We start from the raw sequence: 23,364 nt of genomic DNA on the forward strand, positions 1-23,364 counted from the left end.
CTCTCTCTCTCTCTCTCTCTCTCTCTCTTTCTCACTATCTCTTATTTGTCTCAGTGTCTCTCTCTGTACCTGTCTGTCTCATTTGTATTCAACAGTACTAAAGAATCAATAATACATAATGGCCTAAGCCTCTAAGGCTTATATAGCCATTGGCTAACAAGATCATCCATCGCACTTTACTATCTGAGTATGATATTTTTGTGATCTTGAGCTTTGTTGCTTTCGAGATCATGCTACAAGCTTTTCTAACAAAGATGATCGCGACGTTGGCACTAATGACACATCCCATGACAAAATGCTAATTGATGTCATGATGATGAAGTGGCTAATGATGAGGTTGACAATGTGCATAGTTAGTGGCCATTTTTTCCCTATTAACATTTTAAAAATTATTTAAGGTCATTACAATGTACGAGGGAAAAAGCACTGTGATGGCCTTAGCATTCGTAACATCCATCATATATGGTAGAAAATCTAGTCATGAAGCAAATCATATTCAGTTAAATGACAGTTGAGGATGACTGGGCAATCCTCCTCAACTTCAATAAGGCGGTAGAGGTATGTCCCAGATGGAAAAATATCTCATTATATGCCATAATTTTTAGCAATGCAAGTTTCAAAGGCAAGAAACTCTCCCCACTAATCAATTTAGTTTGGGAGGCATGGCTGAAATATAAGATTGAATTGATTCAAGTAGCAAACAAAAAGTGAAACATGCTTTCAGCATCTTGGTCTTGCTAGTCAATGCAAATGAGTACATAATGCTAGCCAAGCTAGGACTCCAAAGGTGAAGAGATGTATGGGAGTACAATAGCAAGCGGTGGAAGAGATGTAAGGGAGTACAACAACAAGTGGTGGAAGGATAACACACTTAAGGAGTGACATAGATAGAATGCAAATGAAAGAGGGTCATTCAATTCAGGAAAATGGCTTGAACTGGCTCTAACCCTTTGTTTGTCCAAGCTAATATGTAGTTAAGGGACCAAAGAATTTGGATGGCCTAATAAGAGAGGTATCTTGCCCATCTCAATTTTGCGAAAGAATCAAGTGAATCAAAGCCCTAGAGAGAAATCAAAGGGCCCATATCATTTGTTGACCCCCTAAGGACTCTGGATACTAAGTTAACTGGTCAAAAGCTAAGGATTTTAAAGCCTTTTGCCTCATAAGCATGCAAACCAATTGTACTATCACTTCGAATAGCTTCACTTAGCCACTTTAGCCCCCAAATTTTCATCTTTATTGTGGCAAGTATTGGAAGAGGAAATGGATTCGTGTAAGTTGTAAGAGAGAAATTGGAACAATACCCCACCTTTTTAGTTCCCACCCAAACAATAAGGTTATTCTTAATGAGCTATGCAGGATAATGCTTCTTATGCATCTTAAGAAATTTTATTGGAAAGAGTTGCTTTTAGGTGAAACCAATGGAGTTCCACCTATCTTATGGATTAACATTAAAAATATCTATATTTGGAGCGTTTGAATAAGAGAAATACAATTGCCTTTCAGGTGTTTCTCGATTGAGACTTGGTTTTTAATGCGTAGATAAGAAGATTGCGAAGAGGGAAACTATAAGCGTGATACAACCTCTCAAAGTCTTTATCTCAAAGAAAGAAATGCTTTGAGCTGAAGAAAGAGATCTTGTTGCCATCTTGATGTCTCTAAAAGATTTGGTATAAATGTTGGCAATGTAGTTTACGTGACATAGTTTTGATGCACAAAGAGTATACTACTATGTAAAAAGGAAAAGATTAGTTGGGTTGCTGGCCCAATCTCAACAATGTTGAAGATGAGAGGCTTTCATGCCCGATGCTACGATGTAATTGCTTTTTTTTCATTTTGCTACAATTTATTGGCTTTTCTAAAAAAATCTCAAATTTTTTAAAATTGCAATGTGGGTTGAGTTAGAATGATGGGGAAGTTCAAAACCTTTTGAGTATCATATAATTTCTATAAATGCCAGCCGTAAAAGATTTTCAACGTGAGTCACTCCGAAAAAGTAATAAAATATATAAAGGGAGATCGCGATTCGCTACTATCATTAGACGACTTTCAGCAATCTCTTGTGATTTAATCACCTTCGTCATCAGTGCAACCCCCACGACGAACATGCTGGCAGCTACTTCTTTGCTACCACAGCATCATCTGTCTTTTGCACAGTCGGAGGTTTATGGAGTCTTCTCCTTTACTCGCAACCCACGGCCCTATCTGCTACCTCCCCCAGGTACACACAGCCGTGCAGAATTCTGTAATCGCAGAAGCGGCAAGACTCTTTCATGTTTCCATTATTAAGGACGGTGCTTTTTCTTGTTATCGTTCTCCATTTGCCATTTGGCGAAAGGCAATGCATTGTGAGTTTGAGCGATAGCTGCACGTCTTTGCATATCTGCACAGCTTTGATTAACGTGTGCTGACGGACATGTCCATAGCAGCCACGCAGAATTTTGTAATCGCAGAAGCGGCAAGGCTCTTTCAAGTTTCCATCGTTAAGGACGATGCATTTTCTTGTTTTCATTTTTCAGTGCTTTGTACTTTTTATTTGGCGAAATGCAGTGTATTCTCAGCCTGAGCCGATATCTGCATCTCTGTGGATACCCGCAAAGGTTTGATTTGTAATGTGTGCTAATGGACATGTCGATAGTAGCTGTGCAAAACTTTGTAATTGCAGGAGCGGCGAGACTCTTTCAAGTTTCCATTGTTCAGGACGATGCATTTTCTTGTTTTCATTTGCACTTTCTAGTTTTATTTGGCGAAATGCAATGCATTCTCAGTTTGAGCAGATGTCTGCATCTCTATGCATATCCACAAAGCTTTGATTTGTATTCTGTGCTGATGGACATGTCGATAGTTGTTGCTTCATATATATCATGTCCTTCTTCTCGCAGTTGCCTGTGCTCTTGCATTGTGTGTAGAAGTAATGCAGAGGTCGTTTTCTAAGGTGAGCACTGCTGAAGGTGGCCATAAGCCCTCAAAGGTCTTGTATATCTTGTATATTCTCTACCTCTTTTGACAGCTCAACTTACCCCTCTTTAGGCCTTTAGCATTTGATGTTAGATAACCACTAGGTGGCGCAATCACATGTATTTGATTTCTTTATAGTGGAGTTCCCTTTCTAGCCATCCCTTTCTAGCCAGTGGGATCTTGTCAATGAGGGAGTGGGACATGCATATGAAGGTGAGAAAGTTTTTGACATTTTCAAGGCACATAGTCACAAGGGATGCATGTGCAAGGGCCTTGGTATTGAACGGCCCTAGGTCTTTCAGGTCTTTGGTTGTTAGGTGCAAGTAGGGTTAGAGGGCCTCCTCTTCCATATGGAAGTCCTCTATTTGCTGGAGAGGGATTGTTAGCATGCTCTTGTTTCTCTCTTGCAGAAGGTCAATGACTCTTATGGCCTCTTCAAAGACTTCACTTAGGTTTCATCAACTTCTTGATACTATCGATGCCATTATCTAATTTCCTTTTGTCTTCTTGTTGCTCTAGAGTCCATTGGTAACCCTTGTTGTGATACCCATTTCTAAGCCTTTTGTAGCTTCCACATTGGCTAAAATCTCCTCTATTGTCCTTCCCTTGGTCTTTGTTCTAGATGTCTCTACATGGTCCCTAAGCTAGGTGTGGAGAGTAGGAGGTAGCTTCTTGATGCTATCGTTAGACATCCTATTCATCTCTCGATTTACAAGATTCTCCATGTGGTGTCAGGATGGGAGTTTCTTCAAAGGAGCAGTCCTTTGGTGAGGACACTATGTAGGTTTATGTCTTTAGGAAATGCTTCTTGTAGTATAGCATTTGATATCTGAATAGGCCATCCGGGCTAGGTCTTGCAAGGCCAGGAGTCTCTTAAAGTTCTATTTTTTCATTAACATTCAACTCGGTATTTGCCATCTTGGGTCAAGGTATTTGTAAGGTCTTGTGCTATTGGTCTTGCAAGGTCTAAGGCACTTCCTAGTTAAATGAAGTTTTCTTTAACTCTTTCTAGATCAAGGTTACTTCAATTCAGCTTGGTCTACTTGTGTGCTGATTTAGCCTTTAGCTTATTCTACCTTGCTTGCTTGGTTAAGAGTCTCTTGATCAGTGCTATCTATGTAGTATTGATGTGAGGTATTCCTGGCAATGCTTTGAGAGTGGCTTAATGCAAGGTGCATGTGCCCTGTTCTTGGTAGTCAATACTCTTTACTCACAAGTCTTGGTGCCTCTTTGTCTATGTACTATCAAAGTATCCAAGATTTGAGGGATCAAACATGGTCTAAGCACTGAAAGCTGCTCTGGAAGTAATCTTGTAGCAATACCTTGAGAGGGTTGTCAAAGATGTATAGGTTGTGCTTTGTTGATGCATCTCTAGGGCAATTGGGTCCCTTGCAAGGTCTCACCATTAGGCACGAGCTCAATGCTTACCAGTAGGGTCTAGGGGTGTGTCTTGCTTGCTTTGTAGGTATTCTTGGAGCAACTTTGAGGAGTCCCTGTGCTGTAAGATTGCAATGCTATAGTGGTAAGGTTCAAGGTTATGATCTTCATCTTGGGTGTCCTTGTCTTGCTTAAAGTTCACTCTAAAAAGGTATGTTTAAGTATACTCAAAAGGGTCTTCCACATCTCAAAAAGCCTAGAACAAAATTTGTGTAATGGGTGGGAATTGAAATTGTGAGAGATAATGATGGTTAATGATGCTCAAAAGAGCCTTCTATAGCTTCACATAGCTAACTCCCTCAATCGATGTTCATGTGCCAAATGCCTCTCTTCAGCCTATGTTTGAACTTATTGATATGCAAGAAGCGGATAATGCAACTAGTCAGGAGTAGTCAATTTTGCAAGAAGCACATGTTGTACTCCATCCAATAGCAATACAGTAGCAATACAATCTTAGTTGTACTCCATCCAATAGCAATACAAATTAAAGAAATACCACAAGGGGCACTGATTTTGGGGCCAACAGGGTGTCCAATGTCTAAGGATGTTATGGTAAAGTATGCATTTAAGTTTATGTTCATTTCTTAATTTCTATAATTAAGTGCTTGATCAGGTTTTACCACACTCTCTGAGAAGAAAGGCTGGTTTCATGGTTTCATTGCCAAGATACCACTCAATCCTTTGATTCGGTGGGCTTGAAGCACTTGATTGTGAGCACAAAGCTTTGTGCTAGTGCTGATTTTTTTCCTTAGCTGAGTAATTACAGCAAGATGTCATCATATAGTGAAATGGAATCAAGCAGTGATGATGCCCCTTAGTATGGACATTCACATGGTGAAGAAGGAAATGCAATGGTTGATGTTGGACAAGGCTCACATGTGTTGGAGCTTAGCTGCAGGAGTGAGCAGCAGCTCGAGGAGTGAGCAGGCAAGTAAGAGTGACAGAGTGAAAGTATGATTCGATTTTGGGTGTACCAACAAATGTGTTGGTACACAAAGAATAAAATGTATTTATACTTAGGGCACGTAAGGGTGCATTCACACATACAACTAAATAATACACATGTACTATATATGGAGGTGAATAAAGGGCCTTTATCCCAACAACCTCCCATTTAAAGGTCCGAAGTGAACCTCTATATTTGTTGGTACACAAAGAATAAAATGTATTTATACTTAGGGCACATAAGGGTGCATTCACATGTACAGCTAAGTAATACACGTGTACTATACAGAGAGGTGAATAAAGGGCCTTTATCCCAACAACCTTTCACTTAAAGGTCCGAAGTACCAACTCCTACTAGTCGTATGCAATGCTCATACTGAGCTTTGCTTAGACTTTTAGTGAGAACATTTGCAGGGTTGTCCTGTGTTTTGATCTTGGTCAATGTAATTAGACCATCTTCCAGAATCTGTCTGATAAAGTGATACTGCACATCTATATGCTCTGTGCGTGAATGATACATGGCATTCTTAGCCAGATACACAACACTCTGGCTATCACATCCTAACATTGCAATACCCATAGACATGCCGAGATCCTCTGCAAGTCTGCTCAGCCATATAGCTTCCTTAGAAGCTTCAGTAGAGCTGATATGTATTCAGCTTCAGTAGTACTCAGTGCTACGATGTTCTGCAACTTGGAACACCAAGAAACGGCCCCACTAGCAATTGTAAAGACATACCCGCTAGTGGACCTACGAGTGTCCAAGTCACCTGCCATGTCTGCATCACAATAACCCTGCAGACTTAGTGCACCTTGCCCATAGCAAATACACATTCTTTGTGTACCCTTTAGGTATCGAAGAATACACTTGACAGCCTCCCAATGTGTTTTGCTAGGATTTGACATAAACTTGCTAACAACTCCCACTGTATGAGCAATGTTTGGACGAGTAGCAACCATAGCATACATAAGAGAGCCACAAGTTGATGCATAAGGGACTCCCTTCATATAGCATTGGCTTCCATGTCATCTTTTGGGCTGTTGGCTTTACTAAGATTAAGGTATCGAGGTAAGGGTACCCCAAAAGCTTAGCTTCAGCCATGCTAAATCTGTCCAGTACCTTTTCAATGTACTTTTCTTGAGATAAAAACAACAATTTCTGCGTTCTATCCTTGCGAATCCTCATGCCCAATATATGCTCTACATTCCCCAAATCTTTCATGGAGAAAGCTGATTTCAGTTGATCTTTGAGAGCATCCAAGCTAATCTTTCTTTTCCCAGCTAGCAACATATCATCCGCATACAAAACAAGTATGATGGGGCTGCCATCTGTATCCTTTTTCATGTACAAACAATGATTTGAATGGCTGCGTGTAAACCCATGAGAGAGCATAAAAGTGTCAAACTTTTTGTACCACTGCCGTGGTGCTTGCGTCAGCCCATACAAGCTGCGTTTTAGTTTACACATCATCTGCTCTTTTCCAGGAACTACAAAGTCCTCAGGCTATTTCATGTAGATTTCCTCATCAGTGTCACCATGCAGAAAAGTTGTTTTTACATCCATTTGGTATAGCTCTAAGTCCAATACAACAATGAGAGCAAAAAGCACACGTAGAGTGGTCATCTTCACAACAGGTGAGAAGACCTCTTGGAAGTCAATCCCTTTCTTCTGTGCATACCTTTTGGCAACTGGTCTTGCCTTGTACTTGGGTTTCCCATCAACTGTCTTCACTTTGTAAACCCATTTGTTTGGAAGAGGCTTTCTTCCTTTGGGCAATGGCACAAGATCCCAAGTATCATTGGCATACAGAGATTTTATCTCTTCCTGCCTAGCTAGCTCCCACTTATGTTGAATTTTCATGATATGGCCTCTTTATATGTAAGAAGCTCACCCTCATATGTAAGAATCACATAGTGCAAAGAGGGGTCATACCTATATGGTTGCCTTCTTAAACTTGTAGACTTGCGTACCCAATGATCTACATTTTCAAGAATGGGGTCTACATCTGGAGGTCTGTTATTTTCAACATTTATTGGCTGCTGTAAGCTATTTTCAGCATGCTGTTCATGCTGTACAGCACCTTCATTTTCATTACCAGCACCTGCATTTTCATAATCAACAAGTCTATCTTGCTATCCATGACTTCCTTGTGCTTCTATTTGCTGTCCATCATCATTTGGCTCAAAAATAACCGGCTGATCATCAGTTTCAATCTGTGGTACAGCACCATGAGGCTCATCATCTGAAGTAATAGGTAGCTGTAAATTTTGAAATTTGACCTTTTTCATGTCTTCAAAGAAGGCTAAAGTACCTTTCAACAATTTTGCTTCATTAAACACAACATTTCAATTGCGAATAATTTTCTTAGACTGAGGTAGCCACACTCTGTAGCCAAATTCACCCTCATCACCATAGCCCATGAAAATGCCTTTGGTGGATTTCGGGTCAAGTTTGTTCCTTAGCTCATCTCTAACATGCATGAAGGCATCACAATTGAATATCCGTAAATGGTCATATGAGACCGATTTGCCATACCAAACCTCCTCAAGGATGCCATTATTTACGGACCTGTTTGGAGAGTGGTTGCAAATGTGAAATGCAGTTTGAAGTGTCTCTCCCTAAAATTCATGAGGGAGATTAGCAGTGGACAGCATGCACCGCACTCTTTCACATAAAGTCCTATTATATCTTTCAGCCACCCCATTTGAAGAAGGGATGTAAGGAGCTGTAAACTCCCTCTTAATTCCATGCAAGTCACAAAATGACTTAATCTTAGTAGATGTGAACTCACCCCCATTATCAGTTCTCAAGCATTTTAGCTTTCTACCTATCTGACTGGTCATAAATGCATGAAAAGTTTTAAAAACATCAAACACTTTACTTTTCTTTTTCAATAGATAAACCCAAATCTTCTTGGAACAATCATCAATAAAAGAGACAAAATATGCAGCAACATCCAACGATTTCACGGGCATACTATATACATTAGAATGCACTAAGTCCAAGACATTGGACTTACGAGAGACAACAGAGTAAAAGGAAACTTTCATTTGCTTTCCAAACTGATAGTCATTACAAAAATCAAGTTTAGAGCCTTTTTCATCAACCCTCTTCAAAGAGGTAAGGACATCAAGTCATTTTTGGCTCATATGGCCTAGTCTCTTATGCCACAACTCCAAATGACAACCAATTATAGCAATTGCAAGAAACTTGCTATTCAAAGCTTTACGGTGAAAACAATACGAAGTGCCCTTCTTGGTTCCTTTTGCAATCAGCATGGAACCCTTTTTTAATTTTTACAAACCACCACCAAACAGTGTAGTGTAACCATGCAAGTCAAGCTGACCAATAGATAGTAAACTTTTCTTGATGTCAGGCACATATTTGACATTTTTCAACACAAGCTCTTGCCCATTATCTAAAGACAAGTGTATAGTGCCAATCCCATCAATGCTGCAAGCATGGTTATTTCCAAGGTACATTTTTCCCTGCATTGAACATAGCAAAATACTTCAAGCAAAGAGTTACATGGAAAGAAGCACCAGAGTTTGCAATCCAAGTTTGAGTGACACCATCATCAATTGACAAAAGTGCATCAATCACATCAGCCTTGGTAATCTGCATATCCTGTATGTGACATTCACGGGCATCATAATCAACTATACATAATACATCAGCCTCTGTATCTGAGAGCTCCTCTATGACTACATTGGAGGCCACATTGGCCTTTTCCTTGCCTTTGGCTGCCCCAAATGCATCTCTCTTATCCTCTTGTTTCTTTTTGTCTATTGCATTTTTCTTTCTCTCTTGTTCCTTCTTGTAATACTTGCAATTAGGCTTCTTGTGGCCCTTCCGACCACAGTGATAGTAGCAAGTAATGTCACTCTTTTCCTTTCCTTTGCTCTTGCTTCTGTTTCTTTGTCCAACATTTGCATTTTTCTTTTCAGCCTTGTCTCTTACATTATAGGTTGAGTTGCTACCTTCCCTACTAGACATACGTCTAATTTTTTCATTTAAGATTGAACCCCTCACACCATCATATGAGAGATTGGGGTTATTGCTGAGAGAAACCACCAAGGTCTCCTAAGAATCAGGTAGTGTCATGATCAGAAAGATCGCTCTCAACTTATCATCAAAATCCAAATTTGCATCCTTGAGCTAATTTAAAATGCTAGTATATGCACTCAAGTGCTCAGTTGTAGACTTAGACTCATCCAATCGCATATTCACTAGCTTGCGCATTAAATGCACCTGATTAATAGGTGTGGTGATCTCATAGGTTGTTTTTAGCTTCTTTCATATTGCATAACCAATATCTAAATCCTTAATGTTTGTCAAAATGTCATCAGTGACATCCATCTTTATGTAAGCCACAGCCCTTTTGTTAACTTTGGCCCAATCTGCATCAGACATTTGTGCGGGTTTATCTTCTTGCAAAGCATCCTCACAATCCTTTAAGAACAATATGCCCTGCATACAGTCTTTCCAAAGGTCAAAGCCTTGACCATCAAACTGTTTGATTTCCATCAAACTCTTAATGTCTGAATTGGAAGAAGTTGTAGTCATTTTTATCACGAACACAAGAGTAAATGCACTGAACTGCAGAAGCACAAGCTGAACCAGCAAATACGTTGCTGTTCTTCCCCAAATAGTAATAAATCCCTGTTGTTTATACATAAATTTACCAAATTTTGCAAAAAACCCCAAAATTCCAGGTCCAATAGTGCATAAATGTCAGCCAATCTGACTCAACTGAGCAAAATTTCATCAAGATATGAAAAGCCCTAATTTTTCGAGGTCCAATGTCAATAAATTTTACTTGAAAGAGCGAAGTTTCGACAAATTTGGCAAAATCTCCAATTTGATTGAGGTCAACATGTACAATGTTTGCAATTTCTAACACGAATGTCATTGTCAGGCACAAACGGAATCAAATTTAGGAAAAGCTCCGAATTTTCAGGCTCAAATTTACATAGATCTGTAATCTGTGCTACCATGCGTGAATCCCTGTTAAGGCAAAAAAAGGGGTAATTTTGAAATTAAAGAAATTTTGGATTTCTTTGAAAAAATTGAGAAGGGAGAAGGGGGGGGGGGGTCTGTTGACCTGCCAGCACGTCGTGTGACGCTGCTTGCCCGACTGCTCGCGCGGGTCGCCGCTCCCCATTGGACATGGCGTTTGTCCCAGGTCTGTCATGCCGCCTACTCGTGATGAGTCATGGCACCTATTGCCTGCTGGATGCTATTGCATGGTGTAGACGGATAACACCAGTCAGCAGTGTGATCGCTCCAGTCTGGTCACGAAGTCCAGTCGATTCCCTGCTAGACACGAACTCCAGCTATCTCCCGACTGGACATGAACTCCAGCTGTCTGCACGCCTGACAATCTTGTACTGTAAGCTTTGATACCAGCTGTTGGAGCTTAGCTGCAGGAGTGAGCAGCAGCTCGAGGAGTGAGCAGGCAAGTAAGAGTGACAGAAAGAGAGTGAAAGTACGATTCTATTTTGGGTGTACCAACAAATGTGTTGGTACACAAAGAATAAAATGTATTTATACTTAGGGCACGTAAGGGTGTATTCATAGACATGTAGCTGGGAATCATTGTTTAGTCGCCAAATCACAAGAAGTGCCAAAACTTTGTTGTTTTGTTTGTCCTATCCAACGTGAGTTGAGGCGAGTCGATAATGCAGTAGAAAAGAGATAAGTTGGTCCGTTGTTTAAATTGATGATTCATCACATCTAAAGATAAGTCAATTGGTTGTTATTTTTTAATTAGTGATTTAGTAGGCATGTTTTAAAGTTGACGATTCATAAAGCAATAAAAAAAGTGGTCTATTAAAAAAAAAAAGACTTGCCTATCACTTTATTTGTCACATCTCTCATCACTCACAAACTTACTTGTCACAGTTAACGTCCCATCTCGTCATGTTGTAACATAGATGACACTATTAAAAGTGATGCGTCGTGTCATGAAAACGTTTGGGGGATGGCGTCCCTGCGTCCCATAGGTTTGTCCTGCCTGACAAAAATTAGGGTTTAGCAATCACATTGGGTCCCATGCTAGAAAATTGAAGGCTTAATACTTGAAATCTGCAGTTGGAATTGGAGGAATTGCCATAAGAGTTCCAAAGGCCAGCTATCCCAATTCAATTTTTGGGGTTAGATTCGACCAGCCAAGGGTCAATTGAAGGCCAATCCTTGGGTGAATCAAGGGCAAACTGATAAGAAGGCTTGCTGGTCATTTATGACAACAAAAGAGGCACTGGAAAGTAAAAGAGATTGTAGCAATCTCAGTGTACTTTATCCAATTGTAATACAAGTTAAAGAAAAACCGCAAGGGGCAGTAGTTTTAGGGTCAACCAGGTGTCCATTCCCCAAGAATGATCGGTAAAGTTTGCATTTCAGTTTATGTGAGTTTTGTGCTTGTTGTAATTAGCACTTAATCAGGTCATTTACCACTCATTCCTAAAAGGATTGGCTGGTTTCAATGGAACAGGTTGGGGGAGGAAATGGGCTATCATATGGAGGCTACTAGATTGTACCTTGCCACAAGCAATCACTAAACCAGGCTGGGCATCAAATACATTCCTTGCTGCAAGGGCTTGAGTGAGAAAAATGTCTTGAATGGGATCATGTGATGTGTGGCTCCACTATCCACAATTCAAGTAGGTGAAGATCTACCTAGTTGGGTAGAATGGGTCTTTGTGATCACCTCATTAGGGGGCAACTCGTAAATGTGGACTAAGCTCGCAACCTTGGATGTTCTTATAAAGGCGAGGGGGGACTTGAGGATGAAAGTCCATTGATGGTCTTGCAAACCAATCAGACGTGTTCTCTAGAGTTGAGAATGCGGTGTCAATTGTGATGACTGATTGGTGGTTGTGTAGTTGTGAGATCTCCATTGCCCTTGATTTTGGTTGCCATCACCTTGCCTCCCTTGTCAAGGTTACCTTGAGATTAAGGGGTGGGGATATGATTTTTGGGTTTGGGTTAGGTGCCTCTAGCTTTTGAGCGATACCCACTGATGAAGTGGCCAACCTTTTGATAATGTTGGCAGTACCTATTTTTCTTAGGCATGTTCTACCACCTTGGTTTGAGAGAGGACTAGGTGCTCCCTTGGGATTCACTGTTTTGAGCTTGCTACCCCTTTGTAGAAGTGGTAACAAGAGCCCCCTCTAAAGATTGTGGAGTGTTATGAAATTGATTGAATAGCTGAGCATAAGCATAGTAGCCGATACTTGAATTCATAAATGTGGGCATAATCGGTTGTGAAGTCACTTGTTGAATGATATTGAAATATTTCTTTGGAAGCTTATTGCGGAACAGTATATCATCAAGGGATCTAGGAGTTCTTGTAGTGGAGAGCACAACAAGTTAACTCTGATATTCAGCAAGCTTCCCAATGCAGCAGATGCACTGTGCAGAGTGAATATAGAACCTTGAACTCTCATTTCTTTGAAGGAATGAGGTAGAGGGTATGAGTTGGAGAGTGTGTCATGCTTTGTATGGATCCCCGAATGCAGCAGACAACATCCACATATAATCAGCAGCAGCAGATGCAGATTTGGAGAGTTTGGATCGGACTGAACATGACAAGAGCACCTTGAATAGTGGGCAGCAGGCTGAAGACTGATTGGATGATGCAGGCGACTGCTGTAAACAGAAAACACAGCAGTAGAAGATATTCTGACAGGCTGGCGACAACTGCTGAAATGCAAAGGCAGGCTGTGGATGCCTGCCTGCACTGACAAGCTGAAGATGAAGGCTGAAAACTGCTGAGGAACAGTTACCAGGTGTAAACACAGGCCTGGAGGGCTGAATATTGAGGCTAGTGGCTGGTAGCAAGTGACTGATTGAGGGACAGCAAACCCTAACTGAGATATCCACCGGGATGGGGTGTGGACAGCAGAGGGCAGGGTGCCAACAATATCCAAATGAGATGGGGCTGAGTGGTGGGCAGCTTATCTATTTATATATGAGTGGATCCTGCCAAATTAGGGTTTCACATGTGGAACACAAACACTCTCTAGGAAAACGAACATTTAATTTAACTTTGGTTATAAGCATGTTTTAGGGCTGTAATGAAGAGCTAATCATCATATAATGCATTTTTTAGCATGCAAGCTAGATGGTACCATTTTCAGTTACGAGGCTTGGTTGGTTGCAAAGTGTTATGCATAACACAAGGCATGCCTCCAAGTTTTGTTATCCAAGGGCAAAAACATAAGGAATGCAGCTGCAAAAGGCCTTTTACGGTTTGAAGGAAGCTCCAAGGGCATGGTATGCCGAAATTGGTGCTTCTTTGGCTAGAAAGGGCCTTCAAAATAGTCCAATTAAAAGCAAATACTGCATCGATGTTATTATTATTATTATTATTATTATTTGGGGGGTTTTGTGGGGATTTTGTTGGTCATTGTCAATTATGTAGAGACTATGTTGCTCCCAAACAGTAACACACCAAAAATTGTAGAATTCAAGGCTGATTTAAGATTTTCCTTTGCGATGTCAAACATGGGATTGTTGCACTATTATTTGGGCATGGAGTTTTTGCAAAGTGGGAAGGGTATTGTTATGCAGGAGTTTGAGTATCGAGAATGACTATTAAGAGTGATTTAGATTGCAAGATTGCAAGCCTATCTTGACTACTATGGCAAGAGGGCTTTAGTTATATATGCATAGTGGCAGTGAGCCATTTGATACCACCATACACAGCTAGGCTGTTGAATGCAAACCCATCTATTCATCTCCTATTAGCCTTCCTGCAGTTGATTCCCTCTCTTCCTTCCATTGGCTCGAAAAACGTTTAGATAGAGATCTAGAAAAGGAGCTTACTAGATCACCCATTCTATCCTTATGTTGTTTTCTTTTTTTGTTCTTTTGTTTTGTTTTTCTTCCCCCGCTTCAGTGTAGAATCCAAATGTTCACCTTTCCTCTTAAATAAGGCCTATGTGATGACTTTTTGGTTTTCCCAGGGTTTCTGTGGCATTAAAGATGTTGGTATGTGAGTTCCAAAGCATGTTAGGGGTTGATTGTCTGTGAACTTTGTGAGTGCTGTACAGGAAATTCTACTCTGTTGGGTGCATATTGCCCCTCAAAGTTGTGCCATTTTTAACTTAATGCAGACTGAGTTTAAACTAATTGTGTTTGGTTGATGATAGGCAAATGGCGAGTTATTACTCAGAATGCAGTGACCCTTCTTGCAGAGCCTGGAGCAGAAAGGTTTACCAAAGTAGAAAGAGAGCCCCACAAATATTTTGATCAGGTTGTCATAACAGTGCGCTCTGGAGATGGAGGCCATGGGGCTGTTCTTAGTTTGCCACGTCCAGCACCTAAAACTCATCCCACAAGGAAGGATAAAGATGATCGAAAGAAAAAAGGAAAGATGAAAAAAGATTCTGATGGGTCTTTGATTTTACCTATGGGTGGACACGGTGGTGATGTTATCATATATGCCAGTGAAAGTGAAGATAGTTTACTGGAATATCATAAGAAAAAGAGATATTTCGCCAAAAGGGGAGGCAATGTAGATGCTATGGGTTATCTCTCTTCTTTTATCAGAGACGGTGCTTCTGCATCATCATTGCGCATTCCTGTTCCTGTTGGTAAAGTTGTGATCAGATTACTTTGATTTTCCTTAAATAAGTGAAGAACAGCCAGTTAATATATCAAGCTGTATTGCTAAAGTCCAAACGCAACAGGATGGTTCAGTTTTTCTTATGAGCTTTGCAAAATTATATATATACATTAGCCTACTTGAGCTGGTAAAGCATCTAGTCTGTTTATCAGTGTCTAAATCAATACTCTTGTATTGTGGCTTTATTAGGAGTACTTAAAAAAGGCTGAAAGTATCAAAGACTAACAGCCATTTGATTATGTAGGGACGGTAGTAAAACGCAAGAGAGGGGGAAAACTTCTAGCAGATCTTGTCCGCCCAGGTGATGAAGTTCTGGTGGCCAGGGGAGGACGAGGTGGGGTAAGGCAGGATGATTTTAATCACAGCATACGTGTTTGGGGATTGTTAAGGGGCCAGGGCAGTGTATCGTGAAGACTCTAAATGCATGCAAAATGAAGGAAGAGAACATGCATGTTAAAAAACTTTCAAGCATTTTAGTAGAACCAGCTCAGGAAGTGTGAAAAGCTGTAGCTCACTTTCTAGTTATGATCCAACATGCTGCTGCATTTTGTAGATAAGCATGGTGGAGATTCCAAAAAGTAACCAAAGACATCTTCGGCCCTCACCCAATGTAACAACCATGAAAGACCCTGATGACAAGGTACTTGCATGCCCATTGACTGAGTATCTTAGTAATCATGTTTTTAGGAGAATTCTTTTTTGCTGATCTACACAATATGCACATGAAGGTTACAGTTGAAAGGAAGAAAGTTTGTAACATAATTTTGTCTTTAATTATTGGATCCTACAAGTTGTATGCCCCTTACATCCATAGATCCCTCAGAGATGGAGTCCTATATACCAGCTCCTAAACTCCAGCCTTTCTTTCTTGTTCCTGTAAACATTAAACACACCTTTTGATTTGGTTATCTGAAAGGAAAAAAAAGAGAAATGATCAGGGACACAACTACACTTATTCTAATTTCCACCTTCTTTAGGTCATGAGAAAGTAAGTAAAAAAGAACAGAATGCTCATTCTGTAAGCATGAGCAGTTACCAGCTATGAGATACACCACTTTAGGAAACAGTTCCAAAAATTTTCAGTCTTTAATCTAATGTGCATGGTGCTCCATTACTGCATATATATGATTTATCAAATCCAGGTCTGTAAGAATACAAGGCAGTACAAGGATGAAGGGTTTGAGGGGATGTAACCAATGTTTGGTGCAGAGCCAAATTGAGCCATGTTAGAGAATTAGTAGACAACACACAAACGCATGCAGAGATGATGAGATTTAGCACGCATGGTTGCCAGTCAGCTAGCCAGCTGGGCAGCTGGTCGTGAGCATGAAGTTGGTAGACTCAGGCCCTGGGTGTGTAAATTTGGGCTATAAAAAGTCCAGTTCTCTAGACTTGCACCCATTGCATGCTTTCGTATTGTTTTGGTAAGACTACACAATCTTGGCTCTCATCAATTTGGTCTCTATTGGAGCATCTTGAAGTGTCCCCATAGGATCCAACCTGAGCACAAGGCACAACACAGGCCGTACCCACGACAAAGAAATCATACGGGAATGGACATTAGACTTACCTCCCATGCATGAAGCCAAACGGGCTGGCCCTTGAGTATAGGGCCAGCATATGGGATCACATTTGTGCCACAAGGGATGGCATCCCATACCACCAACCCATGCTGTCCCAATGTTTGGACGTGATAGTCATTGGGCTTACAGTCCAAGGGAAGTGATCACAATGAATGTGCAGAAATGGGCCTTGAGTCTTATTTATAGGACTTGATTGCCCTAACCCTAATTGCCCTTAGTGCATTTGCACTAAGCCACTCATGACCCAAGGTTGTAACCAATGCATCTTGGATGTCAAAAGGATGTACCACACCGGGGGGGGGGGGGGAGGATTGTGTTGAGCTAAATTATCATTAGCTTTCATTAAACAGCCCCAAAACTCAAGTTAATTAATGCATTTTAACTATTCTTTTAAACCGGGAGTAGTTTGAGAGAGTTTCAGTGTCCCAGATGTAAACCACCCTAAATTTGGAGACCCCCAACTTTCTACAAATAGACAGCCTGCCCTCCCACTCAGTCAAATCTCGTTTTTGCAGGTCTCAGGTGCTAGTCTTGCTGTGGACACCCCGTTTGTAGAGGACATCTTAGTTGAAGTTGCTTGACATTGTCTACACCTATTTGGTGTCTATTTCCAGCCTCTATCTTGCAGTCTATGTCTCGTGTTGGTGTCTCCTGCTGTTACCAGCCCTCTAGAGGCTGCATTTGCAGCTGGCGGCAGCGTTCAAGTTGCACTTATTGCATTGGCATCATCCCCATTTGCTGACGACATCATCTCAAGGCTGCATTTGACACTTCTTGCTGTGTTCACCTCATCTTGGTGCTCTCTTGCTTGTCGCCCAGCTTTTCTAGAGGCTCTATTGCTTATTTTCTCTCTCCTTTGTTTGTTTGACATTGTTCGGGCATCCATATTGTTGTGTTTACTGCTGCCAGATGTCTTTGGAGGTTTCCTTGCTGAGTTTCGGGATCCGTCGGAGTAGGACACACTCTCTAGCTCCAACCACCTATCAAGGTGTTGGCGACAAAAAAATTTATGGAGGTATATGCTTGATGTTGCCATAGAGGTGCTGCCATGGAGATTGCCATGAATATGGTGGATCCTAAGTCACCCACTCTCGAATGAAGGAAAAGGGGTAATTTGTAAAGATGCAAAGATATTTTTATACTTGGATGGGCACTTGGCGAAGGACACGCTTTTCCCTCATCCAAAGAGCTCTGTTCACAAAAACACAATGCCAATGCATGATATTATACAAGGGGTAATGCAAAGTGTCATACTCAAATAATATACTATGCAACATTGCCACATGGATGGTGCCCTCATAGGGGAATTGTTCACTTGCCTCATGATCATCTAGAAGCAAATAGATGATGATACAAAGTATAAGTGTGAGCGATTAAATAGTGATCGAGATCCTCTAAGCATCAAGAGAAGAATGTAGCTCACTCTCACCATTGAATAATGGAAGGAGAAGTAACCACCCCCTTTTACCCCAAGATGGTGATGTTGGTGAGAGAAAGGAGTATCACAAGGACGTGAAATTTCGATGCTTTGCTTAGCATTTGATTAAAGAGTTAATCAAATGTACAAATGTTGTTTGCACATGTGAGGTGCATGTTAGTAATTTCACAATGTGGGACCTAGGACCCCAAGATATTAGTTGGTGCAAAAGGCAAAAGTTGTAATAAGTTATACCTAACAAGTACTAGGTGGTATCTGGTGTCAAAATATGGTGTATAACATTTAATTAGCCATAACTGTGAGTGATGACACTAGGGAATTGGCATTACTTAATTTATTAATGCGAGTTTCGAGGCTAATGCGTGCTCACAATTACTTGGCTAAGAGCCAATTTAATTGTTGGCATGCGAGATTATTTTCTTGAGCAAGAAATAATTATCAAATTAATTTTCAGAATTAATGCAAGAAATGTTGGAAAATAGATTAGAAAGGTTGTCACTTGGCAAAGCTTGCCTATGCAAGTGGAGTGAAGTATGGTGGGAGGTTAGGATGAGCTAATTCAAATTTGTGGGAGCTGAGAGAGAGGAGGCTGCCGTTGCTGTTGCAAGAGTGGACATGCCATTTCATCCAGTAGGAAACCCTCCAAGAGCTGGTGACCTTCTTAGAAGAGGCTACAATAGTAGGCAATAGCTTGGGAAGGTTGCTTGGCAGTTAAGCAACAGCATTTTGGGCTGGTGAGAGCCCATTTTGGGCTCCTAGGCATCGACAATAGCAACAAATGCCCTTGGAAACAGGGCAATAACTGATTTGAAGAGATTCTCTCGATGAAACTCAGAAACTTCTCTCTTATCCCCTAGCTATTTCTCATTCTTCCATAACAATTTCGAGTAAATTTAGCCATTGGAGGTGGAAATTTTCATGAATCTTTGTTGTAAACCCTTATTTATAGTAGAAATTAGGGTTTGGTAGCCACCTCAAGAAGTGTGCTAGAAAATTGAAGGCCTAGAGACTCGAGTTTCAGTCATTGAAATTGGGCAATTTTAGGAGATTGGCCATTCAGCCAACAAACATTTGGGGCAAAATTTGTCACCCAAGGAGCACAATGGAAGGCCAAACCCCAAGCAAAACAAGGGGAAAATTGGTTTGAAGGCTTGTTGGTCCATTAATGACAGCAAGTGCTATGAGTGTGTGCAATGAAAGAGAATCATGAACACGAAGAGAAAGAGAGAGAGAGAGACACAACAAGAGATGGAGAGAAATCTGCACTGATTGAAGAAGAATGCTGAATACAAAGGAGAGGACTATGATCAATACTTGCATGCAGCCCAAGGTGTTAGTGAGGTCACTAGATCAGGTTGAATAATGATGACATCAATACCAATGGTGATGAAGATTGTGATAGAGGCGGAGAGTATGCAGCCTACTGTCCATGCTAGAGAAGAAGGAGACCACAGCCACCTAACGGAGAACTTGTTGGGCAAAAGAAGAAGTGATCTGCCCCATGTCCAAATCAGCTATAAATAGCTGCAAATCATCAAAACTGACCGACCAGCTGTTTGGGGCCAAAAAAATTTGGCTGACTTGCATTAAATGCAGTCAGCAGCGGTTGAATAGTGTGAAAATGCTGATGTGGCAGCAATCAAGCTGACATGGCACTCTTGGGGCGGTCAGAAGGTGACAAGGGCTGAAAATTGATTGACAAAGGCTGCACAAACCCTAAATTGCTTGACAAACCTAAGAAAAAAACAGTTAGAGCTCCTATGTCTCCATCAGACTTTGAGAGAGCTCACAACCAAGAGATGATAGACTTACAGACTAAGATTGGTAGGCTAACACCCCCCTTGGATCCTGGGAGAGTTTGAAGACCCAACAATTGCATATGATGAAGCATAGAAGCCTTGGGCAAAGGTTTCATAAAGAGATCAACCACATTATCGGCAGTAGGATAGTAGACCATTGCTAACTCGGAAACCAAGATCTACTTTTGTACATAATGAAACAAAACCTCTGTGCTTCGTGTGAGCATGAAACATGGGTTTCTTGGCTCTAGAGCCAAGGCGCTTTGGTTATCTATATCTAGTTGAGTGGGACCTGTCTACGCAAAGCCAATCTCTACCAACGCCCAGTGGAGCCAAATTGCCTCCATAGCTGCGGAACAAAGGGCGTGATACTCAATCTCGGTAGAAAAAGTGTCATGATAGGCCACTTCTTATTGCTTCATGAGATAGCGCCCGATCCAAGGGAAAAAGCATAACATGTAGGGGATTGTCTTGAATCCACATCACTTGCCTAATTTGAGTCACTCTATCTAGAAAGAGTAGCCCCCTGTTATGGGAACACTAGACTATGCTCAAGAGACTAGAATACATGCAAGATTTGTTACAAGAATTATGATTTCAAGATAATTCCACGTAGGGGCACAAGGTACAATGATAACTTAAAAAGTTACGGAAAATCCCACAACTCGGGACCGTAGGTATAGGTAACAGGACTTGATAGGATATGAAGGATCCCACAACCCGGGACCGTATATATGGATACAAGACATTAGAATTACAAGATCTCCCTTGATAGGGATGAACAAGATACAAGATAGTACTAGACAAGATCTGGTAGTACGAGATTACAAGGTGTCAAGACAACAGGAGTATAATGGAAGAGAAGGCAAGACTAGATACCATGACTAGACAATAACTAGAACTGGAACTTCAAGTTACTTACTTGGAGGTCTGGACTCCTTGAGCTCCCAAGATTGGCATTGGCAAGATTGAGGAGCTCTATGGCAAGCCCCTTTTTTTTACAGGTGGAGGGCGGTTAAAGATCTTCTAGAATGTTTCATGATGACATCATCGATGATGCAAGCGATGACATGGCATATCTTCTAGAAGGTTCTATGATGACATGGCAAGGTTAGGTCCGCATGGTTGGCTTGAGGATATCCTGTTAAGGGTGCATTTGCATGGGGTGTGGATTCATATGATATGAACAAGAATTAATCCGTACACTTGATCACGACGTCCGTGACATCACCCCCTCCTCTAGCGACGAGTTCCATGAGGAGTGGCTCGGTGGTTTGATCCAAGTTTCTTTGGATTCCTCTTGTGAAATTCTTTAACTTTGAGAGGTGCTCTTTGGAGATATTCTGTAGGTTTCCAAGTGCGATCATTGGTGTCATATCCTTTCCGGTGAACATCGTATTTCAATCGACCTCAGAAGATCCTGAAGTCTAAGACATGCTTGACCTCAAATTCTTCATGATCTTCAATCTGGACAAGTGGTGGGGGATTAGATCTCTCCCTCCTTAGTGGTGAGCTATGGTATGGCTCGAGCAGGGAAAGATGGAAGATTGGATGGATCTTCATGGTGTTGGGGAGTTGGAGTTGATAAGCAACTAGGTTGATATGGGCTATGATAGTGAAGGGCCCAAATCTCTGGTGGTCTAGCTTGGTGGAGGGTCTTGTTGTATGGAGGTTAAGCCTAAGTAACTATACTTTATCACCGACTTTGTATCCTGGATGTTGGAGACGATGTTGCTCTGCATAGTGCTTGTACTGATTCTGAGCATTCTGGATTTGTTGCTTGAGTTCTTGATGTATATCTACTAGGTGTTGAGCTTTATCTTGGGCAGCAGGGTTCTTTACTTGATTGGAGAGATGTACATCTATCCTTGGATGCTGGCCATAGTTTGCAAAGAAAGGAGTTTGCTTGGTAGATGCATGGATACCATTATTATATGCAAACTCTATAAAGGGGAAAAGCTCAAACCAATCATTCTGATGGTAGTTGATGGTGCAGCGGAGATATTGTTCCAAGACTTGATTTACTCGTTTTGTTTAATCATCAGTTTGCAGATGATTGGCTGTGGATAACTTGGGATCCAAGGAGGTCGCAAAGGCTCTTTCAAAAACTAGATATGAATTGGGAACCCTGATCGTTGATGATGTCGTCTAGGAGTCCATGTAATCTAAAAATGTATCTGAGGAAGAGTCTAGTAGTAGTTGCGCTTGTCATGGTCTTGGTGGTAGGGATGAAATGTATCATTTTTGTGAACCTATCTACCACAACAAGAATAGAGTTATATTTGTCCAATTTTTGGGAAGATCTATTATGAAATCCATGGATAGAGAAGACCAAGGTTGTGCTGGAATGGGCAAGGGTTGCAGGAGGCCATGTGGTTTGTGACAAGGTACCTTGGCCCTGTTGTAGGTATCATATGATTTCATATAATCCTTAACTTCTTTCCATATCTGGGGCCACAAAAAATCTCTTGAAATAAGCTTGAAGGTCTTATTAACTCCAAGTGTTCTATTGGTAGGGTGTCATGGCGTTGTTGGAGTACGTGGAGTCTTGGCTTTCTTGGAGGGATGTAAAGTAGATCCTTATAGTATAACAATCCATTAGTTTCCTAAAACTCATAAACTTCTCCCAAAGATCGAAGGTGTCAAGGATGCATTTCACCTTACACGACAATAGCAAATATTTAGAAGCATTTGGCTGGTCCTCTTTGGGTAAACAAGGGAGAACATGTATCTAAAATGGTGGTGCCATGTGGGGCAATTGAAAGCCAATAGAATGGGCTCTATGGGAAACATGGAGAGAGGAGTGAGGAGAAGGAGAATGGTGATCCTAACAGTGAGACCGAACAAGAGGGCTTTGAGATCTATGTTCTTCATGATGATCATGCCGCCTGCTAGAGGAGTGATGAGAAATGTCCTTGTCAAAGTCATCGAAGTCATTGAAGTGGTGATAAGACATCAACACCTACAAACACCCATAAAAATCTGCGTTTTGCTGCAGATGGTCCTGAATAGTGGAAATCAGTTATACCTCCATAAAGGAAAGATTGTAGATGACCTTTGTGTGTCATATGGATTAGTGGTGTGCAGAAAATCTGTGTTTCCAGCAAGGAGCAGATGGCTGAAAATTTGTGTTTCAGCCTAGGGTTCTTCTCTCAATGGAGCACCTCTATATCCTCACTTTGGCGATGATACCATGTGAAATTGCGCAATACAAGAGAATCATGAAGACGGAGAGAAAGAGAGAGAGAGACATCAAGAGATGAAGGAAAGAAATCTGCACTGATTGAAGAAGAATGCTGAATACAAAGGAGAGGATTGATGAGTCCCTGCAAGCAGCCTAAGGCGTTAGTGAGGGCACGCGATCAGGCTGATTAATGATGACAACAATACCAACGGTGATGGTGACAGAGATGGTAACGGAGACGGCGATGGAGATGGAGAGTATGTAGCCTGCTGTTCGTGCTAGAGGAGGAGGTTGTAGCTGTTGAGCTCCTTGGCACGAGGATTGAGACACGCAGTGCTTGCTAGCAGCGCACACAAAGAGAGAGAGAGAGAGAGAGAGAGAGAGAGAG

At 41.2% G+C, this 23,364-nt stretch overlaps 1 protein-coding gene across 3 annotated transcripts in view; it reads left to right on the top strand.

Annotated features, from left to right (window-relative positions):
* Positions 1-2,052: 2,052 nt before the first annotated feature.
* Positions 2,053-23,364, top strand: part of LOC148037732 (putative GTP-binding protein OBGC2) — a 97,582-nt gene continuing 76,270 nt past the window's right edge. For 2 of the 3 annotated variants that reach the window (XM_087676687.1, XM_087676689.1), the window contains exons 1-4: positions 2,053-2,221; positions 14,497-14,940; positions 15,217-15,311; positions 15,526-15,612. In XM_087676687.1, coding sequence (XP_087532813.1) covers positions 2,107-2,221; positions 14,497-14,940; positions 15,217-15,311; positions 15,526-15,612 — 741 coding nt within the window. In that variant the 5' untranslated portion in view covers positions 2,053-2,106. The remainder of the gene's footprint in view (positions 2,222-14,496; positions 14,941-15,216; positions 15,312-15,525; positions 15,613-23,364) is intronic. The other variant, XM_087676688.1, reaches the window with a different exon arrangement.

Source organism: Lygodium microphyllum, chromosome 4, assembly GCF_053477565.2.
Source record: "Lygodium microphyllum isolate KBCC chromosome 4, Lygodium_microphyllum_v1.1.10, whole genome shotgun sequence".
Lineage (NCBI taxonomy): Eukaryota > Viridiplantae > Streptophyta > Polypodiopsida > Schizaeales > Lygodiaceae > Lygodium > Lygodium microphyllum.